General features: G+C 35.6%; 1 protein-coding gene across 1 annotated transcript in view; it reads right to left on the bottom strand.

Annotated features, from left to right (window-relative positions):
* LOC129398100 (protein eyes shut homolog) overlaps positions 1 to 3,957 on the bottom strand; it is a 283,356-nt gene extending 279,399 nt beyond the window's left edge. Inside the window, exon 1 of the mRNA XM_055114414.2 lies at positions 3,752 to 3,957. Coding sequence (XP_054970389.2) covers positions 3,752 to 3,957 — 206 coding nt within the window. The remainder of the gene's footprint in view (positions 1 to 3,751) is intronic.
* Between the last annotated feature and the right edge of the window lie 17,521 nt (positions 3,958 to 21,478).

The raw sequence follows: 21,478 nt of genomic DNA, 5'->3' as shown, positions 1-21,478 counted from the left end.
ATTAAGACAGGAGATTATTTCTATTGTGAGGCTGATCATGATGAGAATGTATGAATTTTTTATATTTTAATGTGCAATATGCTTTTAGGAATGCATATTCTCTGGAGATATAAACTATATTCATAAGAATTATTACAAAGCTAATACATTCTGGAGATTTATACTTATATTTAACCATTTTAAATACACTAATATCCAGAGAAGTAGTAGAACATTATGATATGAAAAGATGATGAGCAAGGAAATTATATATGCATGGAAAAATATGTTTGCAAACCAATTCCTGATTTCAGCATACCTGAATTGATATAAATGTATATTTTAATGCAGTTAAAATAATGGTCTGGGTTCTCTTACACTGCAATTGCTAACTATAGGTCATGTCATATTCTCAGAGTTAGTGCAATCATTTACCTGTGCCAGGCAGCTCTGAATAAAAAAGATGCACATTTACTGGATGGGAGAAATTTCTATATGAGCCTACAGGATGCAGCATCAGCATGTCAGCTTCCTGAACTCTTTTATTAGTAGTTATTTTCTGTGTAAAATTTTATTGTTTTTTAAATCTCTAATCACATTTAGTGAGTAAACAACTAGAAATAATCACTTACCAATTCATTCATCACAATATTATTTTACATCAACTAGCCTTTAAGAAGTAGCTAGATTTCTTTGGAAAACTAAATACTGTTTACCATTTCTCTTTGCCACCAGACTAATAGAAAGTTTTAGGTATATCTCACTGCTAAAACCCAGGCTGAACACTAAGCAATTGGGAGACTGAAATGAACACATCATTATCCGAGCAATGAAACATTGAAAATCAGACACTGGAGCAGTCTTGTGTTTGAATCAACAAATAAAACAGAAGCATTAAGATTTCAATAAGGTGCTTAAACAACTTAAAATAGAATGATTTTAGACAAATCACAATATTGAATCCTCTCTGGGAACATCAGTCCTGTATGTAATCATGGATCTGAAATTGACTTCATGGGAAATTCACCAGAAGACCATTTTCTAATTGAACAGAAACCAAGAAACAGCAGTATGAAATAGTAAAGGTGTGGAATATTAAGAGTCAGAGTTTTAAAGTTCTTGACATCAGATGGCGTGGAGATGAGTAAGATCACTGAGAATTAGATATGTGACCTTGGTAAATGACAGATGCTTTTCATCTATAAATATCCACAAGCTTTTTCATCGGTAATATTTGGATTACATTAGAACCAAAATCGTAGGTCTTTTTAAAGATGAATGTAAATAATAAGTGTAATAATAAATGAAAAAATAAACTTATTAGAATGCTGTCAAAAATAAGGCTACTTAAATGCTAGTGATTTTTTAATTCTCTTTTTTTAGTTCTCTTTTATTGCTATGATTGTTGTTACTGAAAAATTAAATTTACATTATTAATAGTGCAACAGGCATAATGTTGAGATGACTAAGGTTAATCTGTCTCCATTTGCTTAAATACTCTAAAATAAATACAGCTTGCTATTCTTATCACAAAAGTATATTTTTAAATCTTTTAATGTTTCTGCTAAAATAGAAAATGTGTTAAGATATTAGACAGTTACAGTTAACAAGTTTGAAATATTAATATTGAAAAACTATACTAGGAAGTAAAAATCATTTGGGGATCCTAAATTCTCAGGGTAGCTGCACTTCTTGTGTAACAGCTATAGATTCTCAGAAAAAAGAGAATCAAGAGAAACCAGCAGGGGCTACAATACAAGGCATTTTCCAACCCAGTCGTGGAAGCATCACGTCTGCCCTGTTACTTCAGTTGAGGCATAGAGACATATATCGTATTTATAAGCCTAAAATCTATTTTGAGTTGTGGATGGGCTGTCAATAAAGAATAACAAATATACATAATCAACTTTGGTAAAATGCTTGAGAAAGGGAAAAAATCAAAAGTGAATCATTCATTGGATTCATTATGAAGATTTCATTTCTCTAGACATATGATTCTGACTCATATAATGGTAAAAGAGACATTTAACCTTCCTTTCCCAAATATTCTCATATTATAAGTACATGATTGTCTGCTTTCAGATATTTATGAAGTTTGAGATATTTATAAGAAAATTCTTTATAGGCCGGGCGCGGTGACTCACTCCTGTAATCCCAGCACTTCGGGAGGCTGAGGCGGGCAGATCACGAGGTCAGGAGATCAAGACCATCCTGGCTAACACGGTGAAACCCCGTCTGTACTAAAAATACCAAAAAAAAATTAGCCGGGCGTGGTGGCGGGCGCCTGTAGTCCCAGCTACTCGGGAGGCTGAGGCAGGAGAATGGCGTGAACCCGGGAGGTGGAGCTTGCAGTGAGCTGAGATTGCGCCACTGCACTCCAGCCCCGGCGACAGAGCGAGACTCCAGCTCAAAAAAAAAAAAAAAAAAAAAAAATTTCTTTATAAAAGTTGAGTTGCATTATTCCTCATGAGCATAATAATACTATTAACATGGGATGAGGTCTTGGAGTGTTACCTAGTTTATACTTCTTTGTGACAGTTATGACAAATATTTGTAAGGCATTTTAATAAAGGTGAAGAAAGAGTAGTGAATGGAATGTCAAAGATGATGCTAATAAAGATGTAAAGTTGATTTTTTTCTAATTTTCCAACTTATAAAACACTTACCGTGTAACTGTGAGACATATTCTACTTCAAGAAGTAATATTTACATAATTTAATACTGAAGTAACTGTATGTCCGAAAACATCTCATATAAAAATGCAAATTACATCACTTGAAAATTCTTCATATCATGCCTATTTTTATGTACCAAATTTTAGTAAAGTACCTCCTGACAAAAGAATTTCTAAACAAAAATGACTACAAACAACAGTAATACTGAGAAAGGTCAAAATTAATGCAAAAAAAGAACATATTCTCACATGAAAGGCAGTTTTTAACACACACACACATATTGAGAGAGACAGAGCTAGCTATACTGAATTTCTAGAAGTTATTTAAACTCTACAAGATAAAATTATCTTAATACAGGTAACTTTGTTTTGGAATTGTTCATTATGTTCATGAAGAATACTCAACAACTTTATAAACTATTAAATAAACAAATAGCTATGTACAGATTTTCTATATGTATAAATCACTACAAAAGAAAGATGCTTTATGGCACTATACCAATGATTATCACTTTGTGGCAAGATTATGGCTAACATTTTTTATTTGTGCAATCCTTTAAAAATATTCTGATAATGAACATACATTGTTTTTATAGTCAGAAAATTACATGATAAATTATATTAAAACTCAGTTAAATAAAGAAAAAAAACACTAGTATTCTTCAAACTTTTTTTCTTTACCAGAGGTTTTACTTCAAACGGCATTTGTTATTCTTTATTGGCAAAATTGTTCAACCGACTCCTTATAGGTAGGAAACTTTTTGCTTATTTAACCTCCAGTTGGTGGTCATAAGGGTTTATAGAATGCATGAGTGCCTTCATGAATAAATAAATGGTTTTAAGGAAAAAACATGCTTCTGTAAGAAAAAAAATCTAATTTCCTGACATTTGCCTACTAATAATTGATGTGGTCATGCCAATCGCCCTGTGAATTACAGGGTAATTATAACCATTGTATAGCCAGTTATGCTTAAATGGCTGATTAATTAATCATGTATTTTGCATACAAATCTTGTGTTCACTGGATCCAGCTAGGTGGTGTGGTCTCTCATACACTCATAGCTTTATGATGGCTGGCACTGATGTTATCTCACCTACCTGGTATTTGGACTGAAAAGACTAAAAACTAGGGGCAGAAACAGCTGAGCTCCTTGCCCTCCCCCTGGTCTTACTAGTTTCTCTTTGTCATGGCCTCGAGGTAACCACACTGCTTGTGTGACAACCATAGACTCCCAGAAAAAGAACATCAAGAAAAACTGGCGGAAGCTATAAGCTGTTTTCCGACCTAGCAATGAAAGCATCATTTCTACTCTATTATTTCTGTCTCTATTGGTTGATATGATCATAAAATTCTGTCTGTGTTTAAGAGAGTGTCATAGACATAACTTCTTGGTAAGAGAAATATCATATAATTTGGGAATATGGTCTGAAACCACTACAATCTATAGGTTAAAGTACAATGGCTTAAGGGCACTTAAAAAACTGATTGATAATAAATTAACGCAGTACTTCTAAGAGTGCATAATCTGAGTCAAATCACGTGGAAATGTCAGATAAACCAAAATTGAGGCAAAATTACAAGGTAAACGATTTATAATCATCAAAAAGTAAAGGTCATAAAAGAAAGATAGACTGATAAACCATTCAGAAGGTACAACTACTAACTATAATTTAGGAATGGATTCTGGAGGGGGAAAAGTAGAAATGAAGAAATAGCTAAAAATAATTTTATTGAGATAATTTATGAAATTTCAGTAAAGCTTGTGGATTAGCAAATAGTTTTACATGGAGTTTAATATCTTAATTGTGATAATTTACCAAGGTTATGTAATTGAATATTCTTAGGAAATGCTGAAGTATTTAGGGGTAAGGCTCTGAATGTCTGCACATTTTCTCTCATGGTTCAGGAAAAATTTGTATGCACTTGTGTGTGTATGTGTATATTTTGCACTACCTTATATATACAGAAAGAAAGGAAAATAGAAGGAATGATTTAGAAGATCTAACAGTTAAGAATTGATGAGTCCAGATGAAGAATATACAAGCATTTTTTTGCTCTTACTGTAATTTTCCTGTTACGTTTGAAATTATAACAAAATTTAATGAAAAAAGACACTTTAACATCATAAAACTCTTCCATGCAACACACTCAACATTCCAGATTTTGCCACTATTTAATTTGGAATTATAAGCATATTTGTTAAATCCATACTTGTAACTTTAATAATATGCTTCACATATAATATTAGGACTCCATATATTTCTATAACTGCCTTTTTTTTTTTGAGATGTAGTCTCACTCTCTCGCCCAGGCTGGGGTGCAGTGGCACGATCTCAGCTCACTGCAACCTCCGCCTTCCAGGGTTCAAGCGATTCTCCTGCCCCTCAGCCTCCTGAGTAGCTGGGACTACAGGCACCTGCCACTACACCTGGCTAGTAGTAGAAACTTTAGTAGAGATGGGGTTTCACAATGTTGGTCAGGATGGTCTTCAACTCCTAGCCTCATGTTCTGCCTGCCTCGGCCTCCCAAAGTGCTAGGATTACAGGTGTCAGCCACCACGCCCAGCCAACTGCTTTCTTTTTATAGAAATCATAATTGCTTCTCATTTTTGTTTGCTTTGTTTTCTATTTTACCATCACTAATTTATCTGACAAATATCTCAAAGACATGACAAATCAATGTCCAAGAGAAAAATTTGAGTATCTTTCTTTCAGAAAGTGATGGAACAGTGAACAAAAAATTAGGATTTTTAACGTTTATAATACATTATTAAGAAATTTGATCTCATAAATATATATCTAGAACCATGGGCCAAGGAAATAGAATATATTTTGTGAGGGTACCATGGACTACTCACAGAAATTAACCAGTTTTTAAGCCTCAAAGAAATTTTAATAATTCCCCCAAACCAGAAATCATCATTTACAACAAATTTTAAAATGAAAATTTAATACAATTTGATATCTAACAGAATTTCACAGCTAACAGAAATATTTTCATTGGGAATTTTAGAAAATACTGTTAAGAAGTTAATGAGTTAAAGAGAAAATATAAATTTAAATCATAATCTAGATATATAGCCATGCAAATACTACATAGCAAAAACTCTGGTTTAATCAAATATTCTCAGAGAAAATTCAAAGTTTTTAATGCATATATTAGAAAATATTAAAAATTAAGTAAACTAAATCTTTAAGTAGCTACAAAATGAATAAAATAAGAATTAAAATTATATTAGTAAAAGTGGTAACACATTAATTTAACATTAATTTAAAAATACTTAACAAAACCTAGATTTTTAGTTGTTGTATTTATCCCTTGAACAATGAGTAGAAAACTTTTAGTCAGTGTGACTAAAAACAAAGAGAAACCCCACAAAGAAATAAATAACATTAATTACATGAAAGATGAGCTGGTGAAAATGTGGATTAAATGAAAGATTCATAAGAGAATTTAACTTTATACAGAAGTATGCTTATAAACCTATACTAAGTGAATGCTTTTTCAAAGAAAATATAAACTTACAATATTGTTTTGAGGAAAGGGGGAAAATTGGAAAGCACAAATTGTCATAGAAGATAGTAAAAATTTTGACTCTTACAGTCACCAAGCCTGAGCTCTAGTATCATGTGTTCTATAAAAATTTTAAGAAATATGTAAATTCATGTTGTATAAACTGTCTCAGAACATAGAAAAAAGTATGTGAAAAGTAGTTTTTCACATCTACCTACAAACCTAGAGTAACCTGATATTAAAATAATTCAGGTAAGCACATGTACCCACTAAATAAATTATAAACATATCTTTGAAAATCATGAAGAAATCACAAAAATACCACAGCAATATATTAAAAATAATAAAATATAAAAATGTATCTTCACGTTTATTGTTTGACTAATAGAAGAATAAATACAACCTTATTGTCTGGCAACTCCTTAATGAGTTATGATTTACCTATATTATGAAATATTATATTGTTATCATGAAGGAGCCAATTTAACTATTTGTGTAGACAGATTCCCCAATATGGTTAACTAAAAAAGCCAGTAACTCAAAAATTGGTTTCAATGTCTTTCTAACTTAAAAAAAAGGTCCACATGAATATTATAGATAGATAAATGCTTTCAGAAAGGATAGAATGGTTACGTATCACTCTGTTAATTGTAATTACTCTGGAAAAAAGACTAAGTAGTTGCCAGGAGAAAGATGTTATTTTAAGAAATATTATAGTCTATAGTTCTATATTACTTGAATGCCTCATATTGAGAATGTATCTGTATATATGTGCAGTTCAAAAATTATGTTTGTTTTTGTTTTTTTCCAAAGTACCTAAAAATAAGCCATTAGATTAGAGAGTAGATTCATGGGAATAATCAGAGAGGGAGAGGGAGGAGAGAATATAAAAGATAATAAAGTAAAATAAATGAGGAAGGAAAAATACAGGGCAAAAAACAAGCTTGTAAAAATATTCATAAAGGCTGGGCACAGTGGCTCACGCCTGTAATCCCATCACATCCGGAGGCTGAGACAGGAGAATCGCTTGAACCCGGGAGGCAGAGGTTGCCATTAGCTGAGACCGCGCCACTGCACTCCAGCGTGGTGACAGAGCGAGACTCCGTCTCAAAACAAGGAAAAAAAATTCATAAAATACATATCAGAGAAAAGTTCAATATTGTTATAAGAGATTTTATATATCACTGAGAATGGAAAATTAGAACAAAATGAATATGAACATAAAGAAAGACATATTAGTGAACAATAAACCTAACTCAGTGTTTTCTCTTATTTATCATTTTGATAATCTACAGTTACATAAAGTAAGATACCAATCTTTATCATATTGCTTATCAAAAGATTTTGCTGTTATTGTTTAATGTTGAGATAAAGTTCTGTTAATTGGCATGCACTGGCATACAGGCACTCCAAGTGTACTGGTGGAAGTGAAAATTAGACTTTAACAACAGGTTTTAAAAGCTTACAAAAATTTGCATTTACTTTGAGGGAGCAATTTCCCTGCCAAGAACTTATTTTAGGACAGTTATTCTCAAAAACACAAAGATGAACCAATGAGATGATTTTTAGTAGGCAGAATTCTAAGGTGACCCACAGTCATGTATATAATCTTCACTTAAGTATAAATGAAGCCTACTAATATTATGAAATGTCACTTTGTGATCAAGTTTTATGGCAATAGAGAAATTAACTGGGGGTGGGTCTTAATCTAATCAGGTGAGCTCATTAAAAACAGTATTTTCTCTGATGGGGCACAGAAAGGGCAGAAAGATTCATTCTGGCTGGCCTAGAAGGAAGCAATAATTTGCATTGTGAACAAGGGGGCAAGGACCTAACGATGCATCTAAGAGCTGAAAGTATTTTCTACCTGACAGAAAAATGGAAACCTCAGTCCTGCAACCACAAGGAAATGAATTTTGCCACCATCCATTGAGCTTGGAAGGAAACCCTAAGGCCTAGAGAGAAACTACAACCCCAACAAACACTCTGATTTTAGCCCAGTGAGACTCTGGACAGAGAACCAGTCACGCCATGCCTGAACTTCTAGTCTACAAAAACTGTGAGAAAATAAATTTGTTTTGTTTCATACTTCTAAATCAGTGATAATTTGTTATGCAGCAATATGAAACTAATACCATATTCATGAAATCGTCATTTATGATAGCAAGTAAATGGAAACCTCCTCTACATCTAGCGATAAAGAACAGGTAAGGAAAATATGACATGCTACACACAGCAATTAACTCTCATGTTTGCAAAGCCTATTTACAAACTTCGTAAGAACTATGTATAAAATTCCGTGTGTGTGTACATATATGTGTGTGTGTTTGTGCATTTTACGTACATTCGCACGGTTTTGCATTGCATATTATTCATTAGGGGTTGAATTCTGTCTCTCAGAAAAGGATATTTGAAGTCCTAATTCTCAGTACCCCCGTATGTAACGTTATTTAGAAATAGGATCTTTGCCGATGAAAGTAAGATGGGGTTATTAGAGTGGACTCTAATGCAATCTGACTGGCATCCCTAATTAAAATCAGAAAATTGGGCTAAATGGAGAGAAATGCACCAAGGGAAGACTATCTGGACACAGGGAGACCACCATCTATAAGCCAAGGAATGCCTGATGCTACCAGAAGCTACTAGAGAGGAAAGGAGCTTTCCCTTACAGTTCCCAGCAAAAAATCAACCCTGATAACACCTTGATTTCACACTAGCACCCAACTATGAAACAATAAATTTATTTTGTTTAAACCACCCAGTTTGTGATAGTTTGTTATGGCAGCCAGGAAAGTAATATAGATACCTCTATGTTCATGTAGATGGAATTGCAACAAAATTTAACAGTGACTGTCTCAGTTATTGGGAATATATTAGGTGGGTTAATACGCAATTATTAATATTTGGCCACATTTAACCTATAAACGTGGCAATTTGACATGTTTCAGTTCATTAATTTCTTCTATATTTTTTGTGCTCATCTTAATTTTTAATTGTTTTTCTTTTCATTTTTCTGAGACAGGGTCTTGTTCCCCAGGCTGGAAGGCAGTGGCGTGACTGTGGCTCACTGCAGCCTCAACCTTTTGGGCTCAAGCAATCCTCCTGCTTCAGCCTCCTGAGTAGCTGAAACCACAGGCTCATACCACCATGCCCAGCTATTTTGTTTTTTTTTTTTTTGATAGAGATGAGGTCTTACTATGTTGCCAAGGCTGATCTCAAACTCCTAGGCTTAAGTGATCATCCCGCCTCTGCCTCCCAGAATGCTTGGATGACAGGAATGAGCCACCACACCTAGCCTCCTCTAAATTTTTGAAGTTTTCATAATATGTGTTATTTCCATAGCCAAATAAATTTGATAATCACAAAAAGTAGACAACCCTCTTCAAATAAGCAAATGTTGGAGATTATTTATATTCATAAAGATGTTAAACCAAGATGAATTGCTAACTTGAAAATCATTTCCTTTCCTATATTCCTTTTTCTGCATTCAGTCTCTTCATATTTACCTTAAGATGTTTATAGTTTATGCATTATTTGTATATGTCAGGTTTTAAATTGAAATATTAGAAACAGACATTATTGGAAACAGCAGTTTTCTGTTTCTACTACAGCAAAATAACTAATGGGAGATTAATATTAATAGACTATGCACTGAATTTTTCTTATAAAACTTCAATTCATTGTCTAATAAATTAATGATACAGGCGCCCGCCACCACGCCCGGCTAATTTTTTTTTGGTATTTTTAGTACAGACGGGGTTTCACCGTGTTAGCCAGGATGGTCTTGATCTCCTGACCTCGTGATCTGCCCGCCTCAGCCTCCCGAAGTGCTGGGATTACAGGAGTGAGTCACCGCGCCCGGCCTATAAAGAATTTTCTTATAAATATCTCAAACTTCATAAATATCTGAAAGCAGACAATCATGTACTTATAATATGAGAATATTTGGGAAAGGAAGGTTAAATGTCTCTTTTACCATTATATGAGTCAGAATCATATGTCTAGAGAAATGAAATCTTCATAATGAATCCAATGAATGATTCACTTTTGATTTTTTCCCTTTCTCAAGCATTTTACCAAAGTTGATTATGTATATTTGTTATTCTTTATTGACAGCCCATCCACAACTCAAAATAGATTTTAGGCTTATAAATACGATATATGTCTCTATGCCTCAACTGAAGTAACAGGGCAGACGTGATGCTTCCACGACTGGGTTGGAAAATGCCTTGTATTGTAGCCCCTGCTGGTTTCTCTTGATTCTCTTTTTTCTGAGAGTCTATAGCTGTTACACAAGAAGTGCAGCTACCCTGAGAATTTAGGATCCCCAAATGATTTTTACTTCCTAGTATAGTTTTTCAATATTAATATTTCAAACTTGTTAACTGTAACTGTCTAATATCTTAACACATTTTCTATTTTAGCAGAAACATTAAAAGATTTAAAAATATACTTTTGTGATAAGAATAGCAAGCTGTATTTATTTTAGAGTATTTAAGCAAATGGAGACAGATTAACCTTAGTCATCTCAACATTATGCCTGTTGCACTATTAATAATGTAAATTTAATTTTTCAGTAACAACAATCATAGCAATAAAAGAGAACTAAAAAAAGAGAATTAAAAAATCACTAGCATTTAAGTAGCCTTATTTTTGACAGCATTCTAATAAGTTTATTTTTTCATTTATTATTACACTTATTATTTACATTCATCTTTAAAAAGACCTACGATTTTGGTTCTAATGTAATCCAAATATTACCGATGAAAAAGCTTGTGGATATTTATAGATGAAAAGCATCTGTCATTTACCAAGGTCACATATCTAATTCTCAGTGATCTTACTCATCTCCACGCCATCTGATGTCAAGAACTTTAAAACTCTGACTCTTAATATTCCACACCTTTACTATTTCATACTGCTGTTTCTTGGTTTCTGTTCAATTAGAAAATGGTCTTCTGGTGAATTTCCCATGAAGTCAATTTCAGATCCATGATTACATACAGGACTGATGTTCCCAGAGAGGATTCAATATTGTGATTTGTCTAAAATCATTCTATTTTAAGTTGTTTAAGCACCTTATTGAAATCTTAATGCTTCTGTTTTATTTGTTGATTCAAACACAAGACTGCTCCAGTGTCTGATTTTCAATGTTTCATTGCTCGGATAATGATGTGTTCATTTCAGTCTCCCAATTGCTTAGTGTTCAGCCTGGGTTTTAGCAGTGAGATATACCTAAAACTTTCTATTAGTCTGGTGGCAAAGAGAAATGGTAAACAGTATTTAGTTTTCCAAAGAAATCTAGCTACTTCTTAAAGGCTAGTTGATGTAAAATAATATTGTGATGAATGAATTGGTAAGTGATTATTTCTAGTTGTTTACTCACTAAATGTGATTAGAGATTTAAAAAACAATAAAATTTTACACAGAAAATAACTACTAATAAAAGAGTTCAGGAAGCTGACATGCTGATGCTGCATCCTGTAGGCTCATATAGAAATTTCTCCCATCCAGTAAATGTGCATCTTTTTTATTCAGAGCTGCCTGGCACAGGTAAATGATTGCACTAACTCTGAGAATATGACATGACCTATAGTTAGCAATTGCAGTGTAAGAGAACCCAGACCATTATTTTAACTGCATTAAAATATACATTTATATCAATTCAGGTATGCTGAAATCAGGAATTGGTTTGCAAACATATTTTTCCATGCATATATAATTTCCTTGCTCATCATCTTTTCATATCATAATGTTCTACTACTTCTCTGGATATTAGTGTATTTAAAATGGTTAAATATAAGTATAAATCTCCAGAATGTATTAGCTTTGTAATAATTCTTATGAATATAGTTTATATCTCCAGAGAATATGCATTCCTAAAAGCATATTGCACATTAAAATATAAAAAATTCATACATTCTCATCATGATCAGCCTCACAATAGAAATAATCTCCTGTCTTAATTCCTCTTAATCTTGGTTCTTACCCTCAGTTCTTACCCTCTTCACTCCATCCCAATTCTTTTGAATCCTAAGATGACAAAAATGCCGTTTAATACTGTCAACTGCAAGTAAAAAAAAATTAACTCTGCCTAATTAAATCATATATAGAATTTTTGTAGCTCATAAAACTGGGATGCTCCATTATGGTGCTAATTTCAAGCACAGCTGGATCCAGGAATGACTCGTCCAGAAATTATTTATCTTTTGACTCTGCTCCCCTGTATATAATGACTTTACTGAAAGGTAGACCGTATACATATGGTGGGAAAAATTGCAGCTGGTAACCTTCACTGTATCTTAGGCTACAATTCAAAAGAAAAATCAGGTCATATAAGAAAATTTAATTGATACCACTTGAGTAAAATTCTCACTTCCAAAGCAAACGAAATTACAGGAAATATATTAACTAGCTTTTTGGATTAAACAGCTTGGATCACTTCAGTGCCTTAGAGAATGTGTTAATCCACTCTCACGCTGCTGATAAAGACCTACCCAAGACTGGGCAATTTACAAAAGAAAGAAGTTTAATGGACTTATAGTTCCACGTGGCTGGAGAGGCCACACAATCATCTTGGAAGGCAAGGAGGAGCAAGTCACGTCTTACGTGGATGGCAGCAGGCAAAGAAAGAGCTTGTGCAAGGAAACTCTCCCTTATAAAACTATCATATCTAATGAGACTTATTCACTATCATGAGAAAGCAGGAGAAAGACCCACACCCATAATTCAGTAACCAGACCCTGGGTCCCTCCCATGACATGTGGGAATTGTGGAAGTTACAATTCAAGATGAGATTTGGGTGGGGACACAGCCAAACCGTATCAGGGGATATGTGGTGGGAAATCACTGTTAACACCACACACTTCCCTACACCTACTCTCACCCCCAACTCTGCCCAGGACCACGTGGGATTTCCTTAGAGGAAAAGATGCCAAGCATCCAAAGAGCATAGACCTTTTATGGGTGGGATGACCATACATACCACTTTGTCTGAAATTCTTTTAGTTTATTCATGTTTTTGGCCCAGGACAATTAACAGTAAGACTTACTTTAAACCTCCAAAGTATTGGGTTGGTGTAAAATTAATTGCAGTTTTGCCATTAAAGTGATGACAAAACCACAATTACTTTTGCACTGACCTGATATCTAAATTTAGATGCAAATTATACACTCTATGGATAAAAGCACATGTCTTCTCTCCCTAAGAAAGGAAGTGGGTGCATTTGGACCAACTAAGAGGAGTTGAAAAGTCGTCTTTTCTTCAGTGTTTTTTTTTGGGGGGGGTGGGGGGATGGAGTTTCACTCTTGTTGCCGAGGCTTGAGTGCAATGGCATGATCTCGGCTCACCACAATCTCTGCCTCCCAGGTTCAAGTGATTCTCCTGCCTCAGACCCTCAAGTAGCTGGGATTACAGGCATGTGCCACCACACCCAGCCAATTTTGTACTTTTAGTAGAGACGGGGTTTCTCCATGTTGGTCATGCTGGTCTCGAACTCCTGACCTCAGGTCATCTGCCCGCCTCAGCCTCCCAAAGTGCTGGGATTAGAGGCGTGAGCCACGGCACCTGGCCCAGTACTATCTATTAATAAAGGAAGGGGTGCACAGCACATTTCTTCTATCCTCTCAATGTAGAGAAGGGTTTTAGAGAGAATGAAAAGAATAGATACATAGGTTTTGTTGTTGTTGTTTGTTTGCTTTTTAGTAATGCATTAGCTGGACAAGTGTTATCTCTCTGACAGGAACCCTGGCTACTCAAAAATTGAACGTAAGTTTTCCTCACAGGAAGCATTTCATTTATAATTTCTCCAAAGAAGAGGAAAATTATATATGTTGAAATAAATAATGTGGACAAAATGATATGGAGACAAGAGCACAGCACAGAAAGGGCTATGTCATATCTCTCATCTTCACTCACAGTAGGATAACCTTATATGCTAGGGGAAGAAAAGAATATATCGATTGTAAGTATAGGAAAATATGTGTATATAACCATGGAGAAATACAGAGCATAATATATAATGGCACATTAAATCTCAGCTACCATAATTTTTCAAATATCATATTTCTATGTGTTCTGAAAACTGGTAATTATAAAAAAAGTTTATTAAGATGAATGTTAAATATAAAGATAAATTATGAATGAAATTTAAAACAAAAATGTTATAAATCAAGATGCTTTTAACTTTAAGTAACCACCAGAACAACAAACTGACTAATAGACAAACAATACAGATTTATTTTTTTCCCCCAAATCAGAAACTTAGGAGTTGGTGATTCCAGATTTCTTTCAGCAGCTTGATGATGCCATCAAGGAGCCAGAATCTTTCTGTCTTCATGTTATTTCCAGTCTAACTACATTGTTCTTTTTGTGGACACAGTGGTAGTAACAGCTATCTCATCCTTACACCAGCAGTCCCCAACCTTTTTGGCACCAGGGACTGGTTTTTTGGAAGAAAATTTTTTCACATATGGGAGGAAGGAGTAGTTGTGTGGGGATAAAACTGTTCCACCTCAGATCATCAGGCATTAGATTCACATAAGGAGTACGCAACATAATTCCCCTGCATATGAGGTTCACAATAGGGCTCACGCTCCTATGAGAATTCAGTGTGGCTGCTGGTGCGACAGGAGACAGAGCTCAGGAGGTAACGCTCCCTTACCCACTGCTCACCTCCTGCTGTGAAGCCCAGTTCCTAACAGGCCATGGACCTGTACCAGTCCCCAGCCTGGGTGTTGGAGACCTCTGCCTTACACAGTAAAGTTTTTTAAGTATGAAAGGGAAACTGTTAGTGAAATCAGTTTTTATCTCAAAGTGAAATTCACCCCCAACCACAATGTCTCTGTGAAAGAGAGAGAGAAAGAGAGCAAGAGATTCCCTTCTGATGCTATTTTGATGCATGGAACCCATTCATTGATTTGGTCTTCTTACTGTACCATGCAATCTGTACCATGTAAAGTTGGCAAACTATTATAAGCATGATATGGTTTGGCTGTGTCCACACCAAAATCTCATCTTGATTTCCCACACGTTGTAGGAGGCACCTGGTGGGAGGCAATTGAATTATGGTGGAGGTTCTTTCCTGCACTATTCTGGTGATAGTGAATGAGTCTCTCAAGATTTGATGATTTTCAAAAGGGGAGTTTCCCTGCACAAACTCTCTCTTTGCCTGCTGCCATCCGTGCCAGAAGGGACTTGCTCCTCCTTGCCTTCTGCTATGATTGTGAGGCTACCCTAGCCACATGGAACTGTAAGTCCAATTAAACCTGTTTCTTTTGTAAATTGCCCAGTCTCGGGTATGTCATTATCAACAGAATGAAAATGGACTAATACCAAGTAGTTCTATTGTGAAGATATAGCTTTGGAGTTAAAAACAAATTCTGCCTGCCCTACCTGGTTAGGGAGACTTTCATTTCAACTGAATATTTTGTATAAAGTAGAAATGTCATGTCGTTAATGAATGAGAGGATCCAGAAGTCCTAAGCCTCTTGAATAGGGCAGCTGACCTTAGATTCTGAGCTTCGTGTTCCAATGGCATTTATCCAAAATGAGACACTAAATGTGTTTAGTGGTTACAAAGAACGAGAAACGAATACAAAGCTATTTTTGTTTTGTTTTCATCATGAAGCTTAAGAATGTTTTTATTTAATACTTTGCATGAATTTTAATCTTTTTATTTTTTTATTATTATACTTTAAGTTTTAGGGTACATGTGCACAATGTGCAGGTTAGTTACATATGTATACATGTGCCATGCTGGTGTGCTGCACCCATTAACTCGTCATTTAGCATCAGGTATATATCCTAATGCTATCCCTCCCCCCTCCCCCCACCCCACAACAGTCCCCAGAGTGTGATGTTCCCCTTCCTGTGTCCATGTGTTCTCATTGTTCAATTCCCATCTATGAGTGAGAACATGTGGTGTTTGGTTTCTTGTCCTTGCGACAGTTTACTGAGAATGATATTTCCAATTTCATCCATGTCTCTACAAAGGACATGAACTCTTCATTTTTATGGCTGTATATAGTATTCCATGGTGTATATGTGCCACATTTTCTTAATCCAGTCTATCATTGTTGGACATTTGGGTTGGTTCCAAGTCTTTGCTATTGTGAATAGTGCCGCAATAAACATACGTGTGCATGTGTCTTTATAGCAGCATGATTTATAGTCCTTTGGGTATATACCCAGTAATGGGATGGCTGGGTCAAATGGTATTTCTAGTTCTAGATCCCTGAGGAATCGCCACACTGACTTCCACAATGGTTGAACTAGTTTACAGTCCCACCAACAGTGTAAAAGAAGTGTTCCTATTTCTCCATATCCTCTCTAGCACCTGTTGTTTCCTGACTTTTTAATGATTGCCATTCTAACTGGTGTGAAACGGTATCTCATTGTGGTTTCCATTTGCATTTCTCTGATGGCCAGTGATGATGAGCATTTTTTCATGTGTCTTTTGGCTGCATAAATGTCTTCTTTTGAGAAGTGTCTGTTCATATCCTTTGCCCACTTTTTGATGGGGTTGTTTGTCTTTTTCTTGTCAATTTGTTTGAGTTCATTGTAGATTCTGGATATTAGCCCTTTGTCAGATGAGCAGGTTGCGAAAATTTTCTCCCATTCTGTAGGTTGCCTGTTCACTCTGATGGTAGTTTCCTTTCCTGTGCAGAAGCTCTTTAGTTTAATGAGATCCCATTTGTCAATTTTGGCTTTTGTTGCCATTGCTTTTGGTGTTTTAGACATGAAGTCCTTGCCCATGCCTATGTCCTGAATGGTAATGCCTAGGTTTTCTTCTAGGGTTTTTATGGTTTTAGGTCTAACGTTTAAGTCTTTAATCCTTGAATTAATTTTTGTATAAGGTGTAAGGAATTTTAATCTTTAGCGTAAGGGCCTCCCATGCAATGCCTTTTCACTAAAAGCTGCAAAACGCTTTTTAATTTATAGAATGTTTCAAGGTTTGTATATTAAGAAATGGGAAAAATTTGTATAATGCTTATAACTGGGCATGATTTTAAAAGCCACAAATTGATGAAAAAAGAGATGTATATTTACATATAATACTCATGCTTGAAAACAGAAATGTTCATGAAGTTTCTGAAAATTGATTTTGTAATTTTCCAAGACCTGCTTTAAGGTTGTGACTGGAGACAGGTCTCTTAAAGAGGTAATTAAGGTAAGTTAGGTAAAATGAGGTCATGAAGGTGGGCCTCAATCCAACATGGCCGGTGTCCTTATAAAAAAGAGAAAATGGGGACACAAACATGCATGGAGGGAAGACCATGCAAAGACACAAGGAGGAGACAGTCTCTCACAAGTCAAGGAGACGGCTTCAGAGGACACCAATCCTGTCATCCTTCCCACACATGGATTTTGGACATCTGGCCTCCAGAACTGTGAGAAAATGAATTTCTGTTGTTCAAGCCACTTATCTGTGGTGCTTTCTTATGGCAACCCTGAAAATCTACCAGAGGGGGCAGGGAGGTAAACAAGGAAAGAATTTACTAAAGCAACCAAGGAACTGTTAAACACATCAAGTGGTTAAAGACAAAATGAGTGGCTTGAATATGTTGGTAACTGGTAACATTAGAACAGCATTTGGTAGGGAAGTAGAAACATCAGCACCATGTTCTTAGTACCCTCAAAAAACCCAGAGGAAAAGATATTCAGAGAAAATTGCTTGAAAATGACTGCACTTGAATATTTTGAGGCCATGGCTTTAAACCCCCCACTACAAAGTATATATGAGATAGATGTGTCAGGGAGGATTTTGTTGTCTCAGTGTGACGATAGTCTAAAAAGAACACAGGCAAGATGTCTTGCTCATTCTAGAACTCTCCCAAATAATGAAAAAGACACATGTTAAAAATTAAAAGAAAATGAAAGATGGACTGAACTAAGACAGGAGCTTTATGTTGTGGAGGTATCTAGATGAATGACAATTCACAGCTCTTAATAATTATCATTACAACATTATACATGTATTTTAATAATCATTTAATTTATTAATTTCTGTATTCTATTGTAAATACAATTAATATTCTCACTATTTTAGATTTAATAGAGAGTCTAGTCATAGCTTCTTTAGAAAGGAACACTGTATCTACCTGTAACTAAACACTTTCAGAAATAAGCTAGTTCTGTTTAAAGTTTAGTTCTGTCCCTGCCTCAGAAGGTCCTACATTCTTCCCAACATTTATATGCAAAGTTCAAAGTAGTCTGCCTGTGTTTAAAATTGTTTTTTCATAAAATAAAGAATTTTTACAATATCATATAGTTGTATTCTCAGAATGCACTCCTATACATTTTTGAACTGTCAGTTCAGGACAGTGGGTTGCTCTGAAATGCTCAGTGTATCCTTAAGATCAGTATATTTGAATTGTGTTGGGTTTGGTCCATCAGGGTGCCTGGTGGAGTTGTATTCATTCTCTTTTTTTAAAAAGGTGATCTAGAAATAGCATGCTACTGTAAAAAAAGAACAAAAAAATTTCTTTTTTTCTCTTTTACCATAAACTTTTATTTTATGTGTGGTACACATGCAGGTTTGTTATATAGGTAAACGTGTGTCATGGTGGTTTGCTACACAGATCAACCCATGACCTAGGTATTAAGCCCAGCATCCACCAGCTGTTCTTCCTGACGCTCTCCCTCTCCCAGCTCCCTCCCCACACTGACAATAATAATTGAGAATTTTGCCTTGAGAAGAGATTTCTGATCACTGTGGAGTAATATAGACGTGGTGATAGATTGAGGTAACTTTCATTGTCCAGGTTGGTTCTGGCCATTTGCTTGTTATATCTTTTTTTTATTTTATTATTATTATACTTTAAGTTTTAGGGTACATGTGCACAATGTGCAGGTTAGTTACATATGTATACATGTGCCATGTTGGTGTGCTGCACCCATTAACTCGTCGTTTAACATTAGGTATATCTCCTAATGCTGTCCCTCCCCCCTCCCCCCACGCCACCACAGTCCCCAGAGTGTGATGTTCCCCTTCCTGTGTCCATGTGTTCTCATTGTTCAGTTCCCACCTGTGAGTGAGAACATGTGGTGTTTGGTTTTTTGTCCTTGCGATAGTTTACTGAGAATTATGGTTTCCAGCTTCATCCATGTCCCTACAAAGGACATTAACTCTTCATTTTTTATGGCTGCATAGTATTCCATGGTGTATATGTGCCACATTTTCTCAATCCAGTCTATCATTGTTGGACATTTGGGTTGGTTCCAAGTCTTTGCTATTGTGAATAGTGCCGCAATAAACATATGTGTGCCTGTGTCTTTATAGCAGCATGATTTATAATCCTTTGGGTATATACCCAGTAATGGGATGGCTGGGTCAAATGGTATTTCTAGTTCTAGATCCCTGAGGAATCGCCACACTGACTTCCACAATGGTTGAACTAGTTTACAGTCCCACCAACAGTGTAAAAGAAGTGTTCCTATTTCTCCATATCCTCTCTAGCACCTGTCGTTTCCTGACTTTTTAATGATTGCCATTCTAACTGGTGTGAAACGGCATCTCTTTGTGGTTTCGATTTGCATTTCTCTGATGGCCAGTGATGATGAGCATTTTTTCATGTGTCTTTTGGCTGCATAAATGTCTTCTTTTGAGAAGTGTCTGTTCGTATCCTTTGCCCACTTTTTGATGGGGTTGTTTGTCTTTTTCTTGTCAATTTGTTTGAGTTCATTGTAGATTCTGGATATTAGCCCTTTGTCAGATGAGCAGGTTGCGAAATTTTCTCCCATTTTGTAGGTTGCCTGTTCAGTCTGATGGTAGTTTCTTTTGCTGTGCAGAAGCTCTTTAGTTTAATGAGATCCCATTTGTCAATTTTGGCTTTTGTTGCCATTGCTTTTGGTGTTTTAGACATGAAGTCCTTGCCCATGCCTATGTTCTGAATGGTATTGCCTAGGTTTTCTTCTAGGGTTTTTATGGTTTCAGGTCTAACATGTAAGTCTTTAATCCATCTTGAATTAATTTTTGTATAAGATGTAAGGACGGGATCCAGTTTCAGCTTTCTACATATGGCTAGCCAGTTTTCCCAGCACCATTTGTTAAATAGGGAACACTTTCCTCATTTCTTGTTTTTGTCAGGTTTGTCAAAGATCAGATGGTTGTAGATATGTGGCATTATTTCTGAGGGCTCTGTTCTGTTCCATTTATCTATATCTCTGTTTTGGTACCAGTACCATGCTGTTTTGGTTACTGTAGCCTTGTAGTATAGTTTGAAGCAGGTAGCGTGATGCCTCCAGCTTTGTTCTTTTGGCTTAGGATTGACTTGGCGATGCAGGCTCTTTTTTGGTTCCATATGAACTTTAAAGTAGTTTCTTCCAATTCTGTGAATAAAGTCATTGATAGCTTGATGGGGATGGCATTGAAGTTGAATCTCTGAATAGACCAATAACAGGCTCCAAAATTGTGGCAATAATCAATAGTTTACCAACCAAAAAAAGTCCAGGACCAGTTGGATTCACATCCAAATTCTACCAGAGGTACAAGGAGGAGCTGGTACCATTCCTTCTGAAACTATTCCAATCAATAGAAAAAGTGGGAATCCTCCCTAACTCATTTTATGAAGCCAGCATCATCCTGATACCAAAGCCTGGCAGAGACACAACCAAAAAAGAGAATTTTTGACCAATATCCTTGATGAACATTGATGCAAAATCCTCAATAAAATACTGGCAAACTGAATCCAGCAGCACATCAAAACGCTTATCCACCATGATCAAGTGGGCTTCATCCCTGGGATGCAAGGCTGGTTCAATATACGCAAATCAATAAATGTAATCCAGCATATAACCAGAACCAAAGACAAATACCACATGATAATCTCAATAGATGCAGAAAAGGCCTTTGACAAAATTCAACAACTACTTCATGCTAAAAACTCTCAATAAATTAGGTATTGATGGGACGTATCTCAAAATAATAAGAGCTATCTATGACAAACCCACAGCCAATATCATACTGAATGGGCAAGAACTGGAAGCATTCCCTTTGAAAACCGGCACAAGACAGGGATGCCCTCTTTCACCACTCCTATTCAACATAGTGTTGGAAGTGTTGCCAGGGCAATCAGGCAGGAGAAGGAAATAAAGGGTATTCAATCAGGAAAAGAGGAAGTCAAATTGTCCCTGTTTGCAGATGACATGATTGTATATCTAGAAAACCCCATCGTCTCAGCCCAAAATCTCCTCAAGCTGATAGGCAACTTCAGCAAAGTCTCAGGATACAAAATCCATGTGCAAAAATCACCAGCATTCTTATACACCAGTAACAGACAAACAGAGAGCCAAATCATGAGTGAACTCC

This window comes from Pan paniscus, chromosome 5 (genome assembly GCF_029289425.2).
Source record: "Pan paniscus chromosome 5, NHGRI_mPanPan1-v2.0_pri, whole genome shotgun sequence".
Lineage (NCBI taxonomy): Eukaryota > Metazoa > Chordata > Mammalia > Primates > Hominidae > Pan > Pan paniscus.
The sequence above is the reverse complement of the archived record's forward strand: the minus strand, read 5'-3'. Positions and strand labels throughout refer to the sequence as shown.